At 37.9% G+C, this 15558-nt stretch overlaps 3 protein-coding genes across 6 annotated transcripts; 1 reads left to right on the forward strand and 2 right to left on the reverse strand.

Moving 5' to 3' along the window:
- Positions 1 to 153: 153 nt before the first annotated feature.
- Positions 154 to 3364, reverse strand: prr13 (proline rich 13). Its single transcript, XM_079342080.1, has 4 exons — positions 3262 to 3364; positions 2068 to 2136; positions 1470 to 1978; positions 154 to 585 (listed from the first exon to the last, which is right to left on the reverse strand). Exons 2-4 carry the CDS (start codon positions 2081 to 2083, stop codon positions 538 to 540), a joined length of 573 nt encoding a protein of 190 aa, XP_079198206.1. The 5' UTR covers positions 2084 to 2136; positions 3262 to 3364; the 3' UTR covers positions 154 to 537.
- Positions 3365 to 4783: 1419 nt separating this feature from the next.
- On the reverse strand, positions 4784 to 10259 carry LOC306822508 (anti-Muellerian hormone type-2 receptor-like). 2 transcript variants are annotated; one of them, XM_079341590.1, is made up of 11 exons: positions 9967 to 10259; positions 9387 to 9578; positions 9014 to 9178; positions 8757 to 8858; positions 7849 to 7949; positions 7527 to 7748; positions 6549 to 6663; positions 6052 to 6209; positions 5751 to 5907; positions 5288 to 5424; positions 4784 to 5190 (listed from the first exon to the last, which is right to left on the reverse strand). In XM_079341590.1, the coding sequence occupies exons 1-11, from the start codon at positions 10127 to 10129 to the stop codon at positions 5065 to 5067; spliced, it is 1638 nt and encodes a 545-aa protein (XP_079197716.1). In that variant the 5' UTR covers positions 10130 to 10259; the 3' UTR covers positions 4784 to 5064. The 2 variants fall into 2 exon arrangements, with proteins under 2 accessions (XP_079197716.1, XP_079197717.1); XM_079341591.1 differs by having other exon boundaries at positions 5274 to 5424.
- Positions 10260 to 11889: 1630 nt separating this feature from the next.
- Positions 11890 to 15558, forward strand: LOC306822800 (cell division cycle-associated protein 7-like). 3 transcript variants are annotated; one of them, XM_079342030.1, is made up of 9 exons: positions 11890 to 12054; positions 12305 to 12432; positions 12630 to 13010; positions 13335 to 13430; positions 13539 to 13685; positions 14028 to 14171; positions 14437 to 14586; positions 15078 to 15214; positions 15421 to 15558. In XM_079342030.1, exons 2-9 carry the CDS (start codon positions 12313 to 12315, stop codon positions 15461 to 15463), a joined length of 1218 nt encoding a protein of 405 aa, XP_079198156.1. In that variant the 5' UTR covers positions 11890 to 12054; positions 12305 to 12312; the 3' UTR covers positions 15464 to 15558. The 3 variants fall into 3 exon arrangements, with proteins under 3 accessions (XP_079198156.1, XP_079198157.1, XP_079198158.1); XM_079342031.1 differs by lacking the exon at positions 11890 to 12054 and adding an exon at positions 12086 to 12110; XM_079342032.1 differs by lacking the exon at positions 11890 to 12054 and having other exon boundaries at positions 12280 to 12432.

A 15558-nucleotide genomic window follows, 5' to 3' on the forward strand; every position in this document is an offset into this window, starting at 1 on the left:
TAGTTTGATTATTAGTTTTGTTTATGAATGTGTATGTGACCAGCTGTGGCGACAATAAAGATGCCTTGACCCTTGACTCAATTTATGACTTAAGGGTAACTAAACCCCCGATTATTTATTAGTTAACATCATTTGCGACACACACAACTTGGGCATTGTATTTAGATTTATTTATTGAGCAGGATCAATTAAATATCCTTGTAATACATATAATTACAATTTGTGCAGATATAAAAAAGGATAAAGGCCTTTTCAGCAGTTAAATGATATAGTGACCATATAATAAATGAATCTGTCTGAAAATGTTCCTATATACATTTTGTATTTCTATCAACCTCCACCAAGAAGAAACATTCGTTAATATAATATAATGTATAGTATAATAACCCAACAAAGAAATGATGAAACACTGCATTTTACAGAAATCCTGTTAAAGGTAAGTCATATCAATCTGTGTGTCTGCTGTTAATAGCTAGTATGCCTTTTTGCAAACCAGCATTTCTGTGACTGTCTTGTCTTGAACTTGTGGCCTTAGTCTTAGTCGCTGCTGCTGCTGCTGCTGCTACTACTACTACTGCTGGAGGACTGTGGAAGAAAAGACAGAGATGATTATTACACATATTAAACATGATAGTGTTTATTGCCTAGATACAAGGTTGTGAATGAACTTCCATTAACCTCAGAGTAGATAAGGTCAGGTGCGCAATGACTGGAAGAAACTGCATCTTGAATTTCCCTCTGGATCAATAAAGTATCTATCTATCTATCTATCTATCTATCTATCTATTTCAATGTATAATGAATGAACATATTGGGTCCCTCTTTTTGTTTGGTTTCATATTTAATCTGCCATTTTGAACATGAAGATCTGACAAGGTTGCTTTAAACAGTTAAATATAGACTTTTCTTACATTATTCCATTCTGTTAAAGAAATATTTATATGAAGCTAAAACAACTAATCCACTGGCGGAATGATGGGAGGGTACATTTTAACAAATCAATTAAAATACAGTTTTTTTCCCAGGAAAACTGCAAGATTCAGGCATCTAATAACTTTATATGTCCAAAAACTGAATGTTTTGGGATTTAGACCCTCACAAGTTATCACATTTTGTACAGGGAATATGTGATGGGATTTTTTGCAATAGTCTAACATAATTAGAGACCAAACAGTTCATTATTTTGCTGATTAATTGACGATAACATTAAAAAAATCTTTTGTTGCAGCCCTTTTTTCACTACAATGACTGTGGAGAGCAAATAAATGTATTTAAATGCATTGTTGTTAAGTGCCAAGGCAGTGTAGCACTGTCTCTTTTAGCTGCGGCAAATTACATTGATATTGACTTGACAGTTTTAACATTATTTAGTGAAGGGGTGCATGACTTAAATAAAGTGGGGGTCTTTGGCTGACAGCTGTAGGCAGGTTCTAGATTAATCTTTTTATTTGACAATGACACATTCTCACCTTTCCATGTTTGTGATGCTTGTTCCCTTTGTGTGCTTTCTTCATCTTCTTCATCTTTTTGTGGACTTTATGTCCACCCATCCCCATCCCCATTCCTCCCATCCCCATCCCCATTCCTGCCATTCCCATTCCACCCATTCCTCCAGCCATGGGATTTAGCCCTCCATGATGATGACCTTTATGGTGACCTTTGTGGCCTTTGTGGTGGCCTTTGTGGCCACCTTTAGGAGAATGTGGGTATGGACCCGGGTGAACACCTGCAGGAGGGACCCCTGGAAATGCACCTGGAGCCATAGGATAAGGATGAAGCCCAGGAGCTCCAAAAGGCATCGCTCCTGGAGTTACATTTGGTGGTACCATGCCTGGGTTCACTCCTGGGTACTGGCCAGCAGGGTACTGGCCTGGATGTGAAGGTTGGGGGAAGAGACCATGAACAGGAGCAGCGGGAAATGCAGGGTTGTAACCAGGAGGGTAGGCTGGGTTTGGTGGGCCCATTGGACGGGGAGGACCTAATGTACATAAAGACATGTTCTTTAAAACACTCATGTAGGCTACAATAAAAACTTACTGAGTTCATTTTTTAATACTGGTATTTTACCTTGGTTTGGCCACATTGGTAATCTGTATGGACTTTACGGGTCAAATACCCAAATTCTTGCACAAAATCCTGAGAAAACAGCGAGAGAAGAACATTTGTGAAAAAGATTCAGGTAATAAGAGACTTTCTGAAGGGTGTGACAATATGCAATAATCATACTGTTTGACTTGTGTCTTCGATTCATTTAATCAGAGATTATATCCTTTGTGGAGGGTTTTTTTTTACTACTTCTTGTTGTTGTTAAATTGACTCTTTTAAATCATCTGCTGCATATTTCAATAGATAACTCTTCATATTATTATTTTAATCTATTTAACCATGAAAAACATCACTGAGATTAAGAATCTCATTGACAAGCGTGTCCTGGCCAAGAGGGGCAGCAGCACAACAAACACTACAAGTCAAAGCATCTACAACCTTAAGCATCTTCCTCCAACACCTTCAGTCTACTTTTAAAAACATGAACCAGAAACCATGGATATTACCATCTCAATACCCAGGACAATGTTCTCTTGGACTTATTTTGTCCGTTTGGAGAAATCACAAATAATAACTTTTGAAAACTTTAAGAGCCTCATACAGTTTATTTAATATTAACTTTTCTTTAAAAAAAAAAAAAAAAAAAAAAAAATCAGCATAAGATAAACTTAAAGTGTTTCTTACAGTGTAGGCCATATTTTGGCACCAACACAAAGTACATCTCTAACATGAATTGTACGAATAGAGTGATGCCATATCTTTTTCATAAGAATTACATTTGCTCAACATTTGAAATATTTCAGTTGAATTAATAACTAAAGTGTGAGTTATAGCAACGACGTAAGTCGGCTACAGTTTCTAAGGTAGCCTACACCTGAACCTACAGTGCAGTCCAAAATACCTGAGCTTCAAGGTCCAGTTTTATTTGTTTTAATTTGTTTTAAAACGAAGTAGGCCTCCTCGCATCAGTAGCTTTTGATAATTTTATTTTCACGCAGATTACATAAATGCACTCATTCCATGTAGTTACTAGTCTTGTCAAGATTTTGGTCAAATCCTCAGGAATCTCGCAACAATTTCTCTTTTTATGCTTACAAAACAAGTATGAGTCAACAAAAAACCGACATAAAAGATGTTCATCTCTAGAGCATTATCTTTTTGAGCCACACATGCTTGGAATCACTGTCGGTCAATTCCCATGTGTCAAAGACTTACCTGAAAAAAGTGCCTCGGGTCTGCTTGAATTATTTTCAGGATGGACTCCCTCTTTTCTTCCGTATCGAGCTGCACGGAAGCAGCGCATAAACACGAGGAAGCCCCGCCCGTCATTAAAGGTCACGCACAGGGTTTGCGTAATGGCCTGAGTCCAAATACGTATGACAAGTTGATCCACAGGTTTCTGTGGCACAAAGAGTTACGATAATGGAAATGTTGACGCTAACTCCCAACTATTAACAGTAGAATGATAACTTCAAGGGAGGAGTCACACTCACACCTGACTTGAAAGTTGTGATTCATCATACTCCATCGTGTTGTAGGCTATCACACAAAATCCATGACCTCAAAGATCAAGAGTTGTGTTGAGATATAAAAACAGCAGAATTTCCAGGGCTTTCATTTATTATTCTTATAAACAAATAGTACAAAAATGACCAAAATAATCGTACCTCAAAATATCGGCTACCTTTTGAGTAATGTAGGCGCTATCACTGTAAAAACAAAAAAAAACTTAGTTTGTGTCCCGGCTACCTGAAAATTGTAAGTAAATTTATCCCATAAATTGGGATACATTGTAAAATATCATATAAACTGGGATAAACTTGTGATTATTTAAAAAAACCTCAAACCATCCAGCAAATATTATTATACTGTATGTTATGAATATTTCACTGTATGTACCTCATGTGGGATATTTGATATCTTTGTTCACAATAGATTCTAATGTCAATGTCAACTTTATTTATATCACATTTAAACAGCGAGTAGCCAACCAAAGTGCTTTACAGTGAAAGACAGTAAATTTGGTGTCAGTGGACACACCTGCAACGGTTGTCTGGCATTCAAGCCAAAGCAGTGGAGTCGGTTGCGAAGGGTTTCTGTAGAAATCTTAGTACTGTCACACACATACACAATGTGCAGTGAGCTGCAGGCACTTCAGGCCTGTGCCAGTAGCATAAAGATGTCTGAGTGCATAGGTCTTTACACTCTTGATTGCGGTCCATCAAACGTGGGGCTCCACTGCTGGGTCTGTCACAAACACTGCCAGTAGTTCTGTGTTTTGCTGCAAGTTTTCTGATGAAACTTTTGAGACACACAAAGTTTACTAGCAACATCTGACTGCCTGCTATTGACCTGAAGGCGTGCTATGGCCAGGTGGCGCTGCTCGTCCGTTAAGCGACGTTGTGTATTTATGGCTGCTTGAATGATAAAATGGGAATTACTAACTTACAGTATGAGCTTTTCATATCCCCAAAATGTTGAAATTGATGCCACATTGAAAAGGCTTGTCTCTTTGTATGTTTTGGTATCGGCATCAATATGTAAAGCACTGAGGACCTCATAATATCCCTAATTTATTGTGAGTAGTGTAAATGTAACAATGGTGGTAACATCTTTTACAGGATTGTTTGGCTACTACAGGTCAAATGTTTGCTGTGAAAACATTTAGCTAATTACTGGAAGTTTGAGTAGAGGTTGAAAGTCTCTTGAATTTATAAAAATAAAAAACTAAAACAGATATAAACAGTGACACAAAATAAATTTATTTCCCAGAGTTTTCAAAAACAATTCCCAGTTTGCCTTATATGGAAACATTCCTAAATTGATCATGACTGAAGCTGAATTACTAAATTTTGAATAGAAAGAGAGTAATAGAAAGATGTAGAAGTTTATGGGTTACATGCAACGGCCAAATGGATGAATATACCATAAAAAGCTTAAAACGAGTAACTCAAAGAGTAGTACAAATGCATAATATACAAAATATAACGATTCAAGCTGAAGAAGAAAATGCAAAGATCATTTAGAGAAATGAGATGGAAGTGAAGCTAATCTGTCTAATCTCTCTGCAACACACTGAGCGGTCAGTCGGGCATCCGGGTCACAGTCCCAACAATCTGCAAGGAGCTCCTGCAGCACAGAACCCTAAAAGATATAAACTATTAGTTAACACATTTTTCTGACTAAAAACAACCTAAATGCAAATGTCATGTTCAAGTAAGTAGCACCTGTGCAAGAATACCTGTGGTAACAGTTCCCAGTGTCTAGGTATAGGGGGTCTTTGTTCCATGTAACATACGTGCTGAATGAGGTTTTCTCGTGTAGCTTTGACTCCCAGCTCGGATTCATAAGGCAACAGATGACGTACTACAGTGTTGCCTACAGATGGAGACATATGAACAAATTTAAAGTCATTGTAGAACCACCACAGAGAAAGGGACAATAAACCTCACAGAAAAAAGTAATAATTGTCCATTCGATCTCAGAGACAAATATCATGCAAATTACTCCCTTTGCTAAATCACACAGCTTAAAATACTTTTAAATCTACAATTTTTCATACCTTACATGTTCTTTCTTGGGCTGACTCCTACTGCTAAAGATGAACTCTCTTTTAAAACCGATTTTTAAATTTATGGAAATTATTTTTTTATGTTTTTAGAGGCAAGTTATAACTGTCTGTTTTTCTGATTGAGTAATTGTACCTTGAAATAAATCAGTGCAGCACATCCAAATCTCCCATAGCAGGAGTCCCAGAGCATAGATGTCCCCCTGCAGGAGACACCAGGTGTTGCTGAGGTTTATGGAGCCTTCCAGGATCTCAGGGGACATGTAGCGCAGTGTGCCCAACTGAACATGACTCTGCAGATGGATAGAAATGCAAAATGTTTTTTGTTTTTTTTTATGTATTCAAGGTTTAAAACATTTATTGACCGCATATGCAGTTATATGTCACATCTGTGTAGAATCTTTATCTTCCTTGGATTTGCATTTTTTCCGTCTCACCTCCATTTTTGTTGCGGGGCTCTGCAGCTGCTTTTGTCCTGAACAAGAGCGCAGGATGGTCGAGCATCCAAAATCACACAGCACACAGGTCCTGTCTGCTCTCACAAGCACATTGAAGCTGCTCAAGTCCCTGTGGGCCACAGGAGGCTTGTGCACATCTGCAAGAAAAGACACATGATAAAAAGGAAGGTTTTATTGGTGTCGGAGGCCTCAGCCTCTTCTACGCTGCTACTGTATGTATCTGTAAAAAATATTAGAATTATGTATTCCTGTACAATGTGAGCTGTTTGTATATTAGCTTATGGGGTTTAATTAAAATAATAACCATAATGTATTAGCTCCTGTTAGACAAAAACAACTCAATCTAGTTAAACATGTATTCAAACTGTATCTTCACTTCTACAGATATGATAGAGAGGCGAGATTTCTGTGTGGGCGGCAACCTGGACGTGCAAAAAGACAAACACATTTGCCCACAGTAATAATCTGGCCCATACCATGTCTGTGAAGGTCCGAGTGGAGATATGAAAGTCCCTGTGATAAAGACTGGCACAACTTTAGGGACAACATCCAAGAACTAGTGTGTTTACTCAGAAAGGAGTGGAGAGAACCCTGAAATAAGAAGAACATCAGTTGAAAAAAATCAATAGCAGAGCAGATAGAAAATATAAACAATGAAAAATACATACACTACCAGTCAAATGTTTCGACACACCTGATTGAAATGCATGTTATTTTCTAAAAGACATTTTCATCTAAAGGTTTATACTTAAATGTTTGACATGTGTTTCTTTAATGACTAGAAATTGTGAAGTTGATGCCTATGTATGTATGTTTGCATTTTGTTTTAATACCTACTCTTATTTTAAAATGTGGACAGTAGTGAACATAAATTAAACCCCTCTATTAGCAGGTGTGTCCTAGAAACAGTGTACAGTATCTATAGTATGATATTATGCTATGTTATTAATTATACTGTTGTGTGTTACTGTATATGCATGGCAACCCCTTTATGTAAGAACACTTTTGTTTTATTCTAATCCATCTCTAAAGAGGAATTAGAATCATCTTAAATAGATCCAATGTAATAGTCACAGCTGAGTTACAAAAGAGCTAAAAAGATTATTCATGAAAGAATTATTCATGAATTGAAAAAAAAAATCGATTGTATTGACCTTAATTTCTCTATTCAATTTTAATGTTTGAAATGAAGATTTTAGATTTGTATATTTTTGTCTCTATCACTTGGAAAAAAATAAAAGGATGGTTTTTATTATCTCGTTCAATATTTCTTTTAAATATTTTCCTCTTGTCTGTCTGAAATTTAATCATTGAAATAACATAATAAAACAAAATCAAATCTTTCCTTTCCTGCAAAGACTCATTCTTCTCGTGTCTCCTCTTCATAACTTCTAAACCCTCTGAAAGTGCAAAAGTGAAAGGAAAACATTTTCATACTCATCTTGACTACTTACATATTCCGTAAACTGCAGGACCATCAGCCAACTGCCTCCATCCAATTTCCTCCCAGCACCCAGGAAGGGGACAATCCCAGCATGCTTCATTAATGGCAACTCATAAACCTCCTTCTCTGCAGTCCATTTATCTTTCCAGCCCACAGGAAAAACTTTCACTGCCACCACAAATCCATGGTATTCCCCCTTCCACACAGTCGCAAAATGCCCACAGCTCACAATCTGACAAAACGTAAAAACATACATGGAAAATATAACTTAACAGAGGATGTGTGGATTGATGATTTTATAAAGTATAAACACAAGAAACAGAGTGACTCACCTGCTGCAGTTCAATGTCAGAAGTGATGATCTCAGGGGTTTGTGTTGTTTGGCAGGAACACAATCTTGTGAAACTGTTATCATCAAAGAGGGGTGGATTCTCTGAAATAATGAAAGTCTTTTTTACTAAACACACAGAGCTTGAGGGTCAAACAAAATACACAAAGGTCACGTTAAGTGCCCAAGATAAAACAAAGATGTGTAACAAAGAACAGAGGTAAAAGGGAGTGTTACAGCTGAGATAAACACCAAGGTCAGTCCAGCTGAGAGAATGAAACGGGTTCAAAGAAAACAAAGACATCATGGGAACTGAAGCTTACTTTAGAATATTCAAAAACATGCCTGAAGAATGTGTTTCTCTAAAACCCTGAACAGCAGAGCGGTTACTTAACACAGAACACTGAAGGCGACAGTCATACAGTCTGTGAACTTTTAATCCTGTTTAAAATCTGTGAATATTACTTTTCAAGAGTTTTACATGAGCAGTAATTTGGGAGTTTTCTCAATCTGATAGACAAACTGTGCTAGGTAAATAAAAATGTACAATAACAACAGAATTATTTAAATCGTTTATAAAATACAAGATTAAGTGTTAAGACATTACATCATTTATAAATACTGTAACCAGGACTGTCAAATTCACTTTTAGTTCTCATTTCTGTTCACAAAAGTGGACGGGTATAATAAAATAAATGGCAGTCATTTAGAAATAAAAAAAACCCCAAGAAATATAATATAGGGTTAATATAAAATATTGAATGGCCAAAAGGGTACTATGTACACAACCTATACATGAGCATGGTGAAAGGAACATCCCATGAAAAATAAAACAAAAATCCACAATAAAAGACCGTATAAATGCGTCACATGAAATTCTTTTCTTGATGTTAAAAAAAGGAAGGAACTCACTTTTCTGTTTGAAGAAGCCTCTCCAATTAGCAGCAGCAATCATGCAGCACATGGCCCACACAATGCCGACCAGAATGAATACAGCAGTTTTCACTATTTCATCTAAGAAGAAAGCAAAAGTTGGTGAACTCCTTCCCCTTTCAGTTATTAGACTGTGTTTATAACTTTGACTGCATTTCTAAGTGATCATCGATGTTCATCACAGATTTGTTGTCAAACTCTAATAACTTCTTAAAAAAAGAAATTTATTATGATACCTGTGGAAAAAGAGGAGGTGGTTGGAGGCACCTTCGTCTCCGGGGTCCAAGTGATGTTACTGTTGCAGAAGTCTGTGTTACACACACACTTTATGAGACGACCGTTGAAGCGGGTTTGAGCCTTACAGATTTCATCTGTGCATGACTTTTCAGCTACATCGCAAGCTGCAAATGAAAAATTAGGAACACAAGAGACAAATATAAAAACATAGCAACCATACTTAGCCTACAGATTAATTTTTATATGATAATGCTGTCGTTTGAGCGTCTGGGTTGAATTTAATTAAAAAAAGAAAAAACACAAACGATGATCCAGACCTCACAGAATAATTAACAGGCACTTATTCAGATATCTAAATTGACAGTTTCTTACCGAGAAGGTCGACTTTTGGCTGGCCATCGATGATCAGAAAATAGCCAACACAGCACTGGGTGTTCTCACACAGCTGAACTGTACCACTCACGTTGCCAGCAGCTGTATATTTGTTGTTCTGAGGAGACACTTGGAAAGCACACCGTCTCTTCAGGAGAAAAGACTGGCTGCAGATGCAGAAAACGATGCATTCTGGCACAGGGAGGACAGACAAATCGCTCCTTAAACATTTGGCTCGAACCTTCAAAATAAAACTGTTCTGTCTGGCTTTAAGCAACAGTTTTTTGGATGTAAACTCTTAAGGTGTTTGTTTACTGTTGAATCCACAATTCATTTTTCTTGCTAATCACATAGTTGGAGTAAAGCAAATGTTATACTACAAGCCACAGTTTGATCAACATGTTTTGAGAAAGAAAGCCTTTGGATGATAGTTTCCAGATTTATATCACTTATGTCACTGCAAACATAGGACACACACTTAGACCTTATTATAGACGGTTAAACTTGAGATAGAAAACAAACATTTATAAACTGTATGCAAGACTCAAAAGCAGAAAAAGGTTTGCACGAATGCACTTACCAACAGCCAAAATCAGCCGCCACTGTTGCAGGATCATGGTCACTCTAAGCAGAGACTGGCCAGCAGCGACTGAGACCTTATCAGTCCTGGGAATGTGAGAGGAGTTTCCCACATTTCCCGGCATCACTCCCACTGCCACACACCTGCATGTGTCTGCAGCCATGGGAATATAAAAAATGATGTAATCTTCTTCCACTGTTAAGGCTTATCATCTTCTTCCAGTTGTGGGGCTGATTGCAGTTTGATCTGTGCGTTAGGACCACAGGTAAACTCAAGGACACGATCCCTGGGGACACTGACAGAGAGAATTTAACTCAGCGTCGACATTTGATGAAAAATGTGCCAGCAAAAAGGAATGAATAGTTCAATTAATCAAGAAGACAATAGAGAAGGTTTATTAGAACTACAAGATGATATGTCATTATTAACATTGACGACACAATATTATTACAAAATAACGTTTTTCTAAAAATAAAGATACAGCATGTACTTTTTTTCCACAGGTTTCAAGTTCATGATTACCCTTCCCTTTTTTAATTGTTTGGATTTATTAGAACCACATTTCAGAATAGTTTAAATCAAATTGAAAGTCCATTATTTTCAAACAGCAAAAAATGAGCAAACTTCAGGAACACGACGGCAAAAAGACTACAAAGAAAACTGAAAAGTCAGCACACTGAATTTCACTTAAGTATGTATTATCCATAGACTGTAAAAATAAGTATTATCTGGGTGAGCAGCTCGTTGTCTGCAATGCTGACGAAGGCTTTGTGATGAAGCGCATGCCTTAGTGAACTGAAAATAACCTGAGCAAGTAATGAGCTGTACTGACTTTTTTTTTGCGAATATCTCCTGCGACCTAAAAAGCCTCAGCATTTTTCTGATAAACTCCACGACCAGAATTCTGGTAAAACTAGGATAAATACTGGAGGGGCTTTCGAATAATAGAAAGAGGTTAGGTTTTTGTAAGGAAGATAGAGAGCTGGCTAAACACTGAAGCTTTAGTGTCTGAGACATGGCAACCCTAGATATGCATTGAGTCCAGGGGCAAGTTTAGCGCTTTCCAATGTTTAGAATCTAGATTTCAATACCCATTTTAAACACTAGGTGCATTTTGTTGGAGGCAAAATAAGACATTTAACACCTTCACTTATGGCTATAGTTTTGCCCTTTCAGCTTTCGTCTTAACTTCATATGTCAACATTAATTTTACTTCCAACAAGGAATTTATGTTATACTCCCTTGAATACTTTTAAATCTTTGCCACCTTGTTATGCATAGATGGGTCTCCATAAGAGCTTTTTGTCTGACACACTTTACAAAGACAAACTAATCTGTGCGGAGAGAAGTCGTTTATGATCATTTAGTGCAGGGGTGTCCAAAGTGTGGCCCGGGGGCCATTTGTGGCCTTCGAGGAGATTTTTTGCAGCCTGACATCAATTGAAGAATCAGAAGGCATGTTTTGTTATTGTTCTTTTTCATGTTAGCGAGGGCTGAAAGATATTCATTAAATAAAAAATGTTCAGTCAGTGTATTTTGTTTTTCTTTCTTTCTTTCTTTTTTAACAGCTTTGACTATTTTCCACATTTTTTGTCATGAAAATGAACCTGCTCATTATTTTTTGCAAACAAGCGGACTGTTGTTTACACATTTAATAACCTGAGCTAAATACATAAAGCTTTTTTTTTAAACAACAACAACAAGTTACAGGCTTGCACCTGAGAAAAAACGAATAAAAAACAGATAAAGAAGTACAATAAAATCTAATTATTATTTTGTCCTTTTATTAAAGGTTTTCTTTTGTAGGACTTGTGATCCTGATCTACAAAGCCTTACTATTTTTTCCACGAATTAGAAAAAAACAGTTTCTCATTTCTTGGTTCGTTACCTTTTTTTATTAATTTATTAATCATTTAGTGGGTAGACCATGAATAGTCCTCATCAAGGGCGGGTTCGGTAAATTCTTGTAATCGTGCTGCCCTACACTACAAAACGTGCACACCTTTGATGGAGCAGAGCAAACTGAACCTTGGACAGTAGCCGACCTAGTAGCAGGTGAGAAGCCTGTAATTCTCACAGACAATACAGGTAAAGTTGTTTAATATTTATTTTATATGAGGCGGTTCGAAACAATGTGATATTGTGTAAGTTATTTAACTTGCTACTAAAATTCCTCATTTAATCACGTGATGCGTTAGTGTGTGCTTATGTTTGTTTTTTAGTTGCTGTCCTGTAAATGTTTGTTTGTATAATAAATGCTCTTGGAGCAAGGACAACTATCCTCGGGGCTGTAAATGTTTCATTCATTCAGTTTGCTGTGTGTTTCTTTCGCCTGGAGTCTTTGTAATGAACTCCATCAAAACAGATCCGGCATTAGCATTAGCTCATGTCTTCGAGGATGACTTTGAAAATGAGCGCACGTTTTACGGCTTTTCTGACGGTGACGTCACTGACCACGACAAAAAGGTAAGTCAGCTTGCTCTAGTGAAGTTAGACAACATTTAAATGCATCTGCTATAATGTATGTCACATGAACTACAGTCTAAGGGGATTAACACTGAATGCTACAGGCAGACTTATCATAAACATGTTTTTTTCTGTGAAAATTATGGTGTAATGTTTCAATTGCTTCTTTTAAAAAATAAATTGTTTTTTACATCCAGGAGTTCAACTTGGAAAATAGTGATGAAGCCCAACCTGAGCTCTCCCCCAAGAAGGAAGCTACATCCAAACCATCTTCAGGGGCCCATCCCTTTAGGCTAAGAGTGGCTCTCCGCTCCACTCCTTCTACCCAGCAGTCCACTGATGAGGATGAAGAAGAAAAAGGAGAGGAAGGAAAGATGAAAATAAAGAGAGGAGTCAAGAGGGCACGAAATCAACGCAGCGCAAAGAGGATGAGGCATGTCACATTTGAAGATGAAAATGAGATGATAAAAAAAGGTCGAGCGTCTCCTGCTGAAGAGCCCGGATCTGATTCAGCAGAAGATTTGGCTGATTCTTTCCTGGCCAAGAGACAACAGAACATTAAGGCCAACAAAGCAATGGTAAAACTCAAACAAAAGCACAGTGTACATTTTGAGCCGTCTATCGTGGATTTAAAGCTATGGCTCTAACTTTTAGAGCTTGGATAATTTTCCAATAGGTGTTGATACAGGAACATGGGTTGAAGTTTTTAATGTCATGGCTTTCACTTGCAATTTTGTATTTTGGCATAGAATTGTTGTATTTAAAAATATAATTTCTTTGTGTAAACCATGTCAATAGCTGGATGAAAAAAAGGTGACGATATTGCTGTTCAAGTCTGGGCACATGTTCATTGTCAGAATGACTTATGTTTCCAACCTCTTATCATCCCTGTTTTCTCCCAGTTAGCTCAGCTAATGGCAGACCTGCAGAAGATGCCCGGAGGGGCCGGGCTTCTGAATAAACAAGCAGGCAAACAGAAAACAAAAGGGAAAAGTTCTGTGAGTAGAAGGTTATAAAGAAGTGCTCATGATGAATGAATGCTGTGATACGTTGTGTTACGTTAGCTACCAATCTTCCTTTTTTTTGTCTCTCACTCTCTCCTGCAGCGTCCTCCACGCTCCGGAGGAGAGTCCAGGAAGAACCCGGAGCGAGCGTCCCGCAGAGTGACCCGCTCAATGGGCGGAGGAGGTGGAGTCCCATTAGCCCCTAAGGAGGAAGAGCTGGAGTTCAGCCTGGAAGAGGAGCTGCTGGAGGTCAGCGTGTCACCTAACAAGTCTAAAAGAAAATATTTAGAAAATAAGTTTGGAGAGCCTTTAAGCAGTTTCACATTTCTGGTATTTTTCCTCCAGATATTTTGTTTTTCAACACATTAAATTAAGAATATGAAAAGGGCTGAATGTGTTATTGTATTCACTGATAAACTTTTATCAAGGAAAACAAATGAATTCATGACAATTATCTCCTGTATGAAGTTTAGAAATCAACCTTTTTGTAGTCTTTGTCCAGCTTCATAAATCATTCTGTCGTTAACTAGCGTGTGAAACTTTGCTGCAAGTAGAAAAAAAATCGTTCAGTTTTTTGTTTTTATGTTCCAGGTACGCCGAGCCCCACGTGACCGAGGTGCCCCACGTCCTAATCAGAGCAAACCTCATTTAATCCGCCCCGTAGAGGACATCACAGAGGATGAGCTGCAGCTGGTCGCCGACAACATGACTGAAAAAGTCTACAATCGAGTTACTGTGAGTTAACAGCCTGAATCAACTTAACATTTCGTAGACTTCTATGGGAATAAGACAATATATTAAAGGTTACTTTTTTCAACATGAAGTATGTGAGCCCAGTCAGTGTAGCAGCTTTGCTTCAGAGTCCTGATATTTGAGGAGAAACAGAGGAAGTCATGACTGTTGATGAATTGTTCTCCTTTACTTCTATACTATAAAGTGCTGTGAACATGTCAGTGCCTGTCGTCTTACTCTTTAGCTGAAGCCTTTGTATGTTTTTCAGGGCTCCACATGCCATCAGTGCCGTCAGAAAACGATTGACACAAAGACGTGCTGCCGCAGTGAGGACTGTCGAGGGATTCAGGGTCAGTTCTGTGGGCCGTGTCTGAGGAACAGATACGGAGAGGATGTCAAGAAGGCGCTGCTCGACCCGGTAGAACTGCCCACACACACAATCTGTCTGAAGAAAAGAGATGACATGGTTTCAGCATTTACTGTCATTATGTTTTCGTGTCTTTTTCAAATGATCAGATACCTTTTTGACATTACAGACAGAGGAGCAAGAACAGAGTGCGAGAGCAGGAGATATTTCTATATGGCATGGATTTATATATATATCTTAAAGTAATACTTCAGAAACCAGTGGATAAGACTTTCTGACACTGTTGGACTGTAGTTCACACTAAAGTGTTTGTTGTAACCATAACCAAAAAGAATCGAGTACCTGAAACCACCCAGCTTCATAAGGAGAAGGTCTGATCCATTTTCTTGTTCATTAGTTCCTTCATAGTCTGAACAAATTGTACGAAGCACAGAAAAAGCTTTGAGTCAAAACCCCACAGCTATAAATCTCATTGTAATGGAGTTTGTATTTTTCCCTTTTTAGTATTAAGTTTACTTTTAACCATTTGATTTTCTGCACAGGCGTGGAAGTGCCCTCCCTGTCGAGGCATTTGTAACTGCAGTTTCTGTCGCCAGCGCGAGGGTCGCTGCCCGACGGGCATTCTGTTTCCCCTCGCTCAGTATCACGGCTTCTCTGATGTCCACTCCTACCTCAGCAGGTGAGGAAATCCACCCCCCCCGTTTGATACATTCAGAGGTTTTGAAAGTATTCCAGTAATTTCTTAATGTACCCGAGCATGTAGAAGTGACTTCATGTGGCCTCTGTTGTAAACTCTAAAAATAAAGAATAAAAATAAGATTATGCTGCTAATCCCTTTTTTAAGGAACAGAACATGTTGGATTTGAACGTATGTTTATCTTCCAGCCTCCGAGACAAACTGAAGAGTGAGGATGACGTGGAGATGTGAGGTCAACACTAGAGGGTGCTATTTCTCAGTTACTTTATGCTGTTTTTATCCTGGTTACACATGAATTTAGTTGTTACCAAATAAAGCTTTTTTTT

This window comes from Symphodus melops (genome assembly GCF_947650265.1).
Source record: "Symphodus melops genome assembly, chromosome: 4".
In the NCBI taxonomy this organism is placed as follows: Eukaryota; Metazoa; Chordata; class Actinopteri; order Labriformes; family Labridae; genus Symphodus; species Symphodus melops.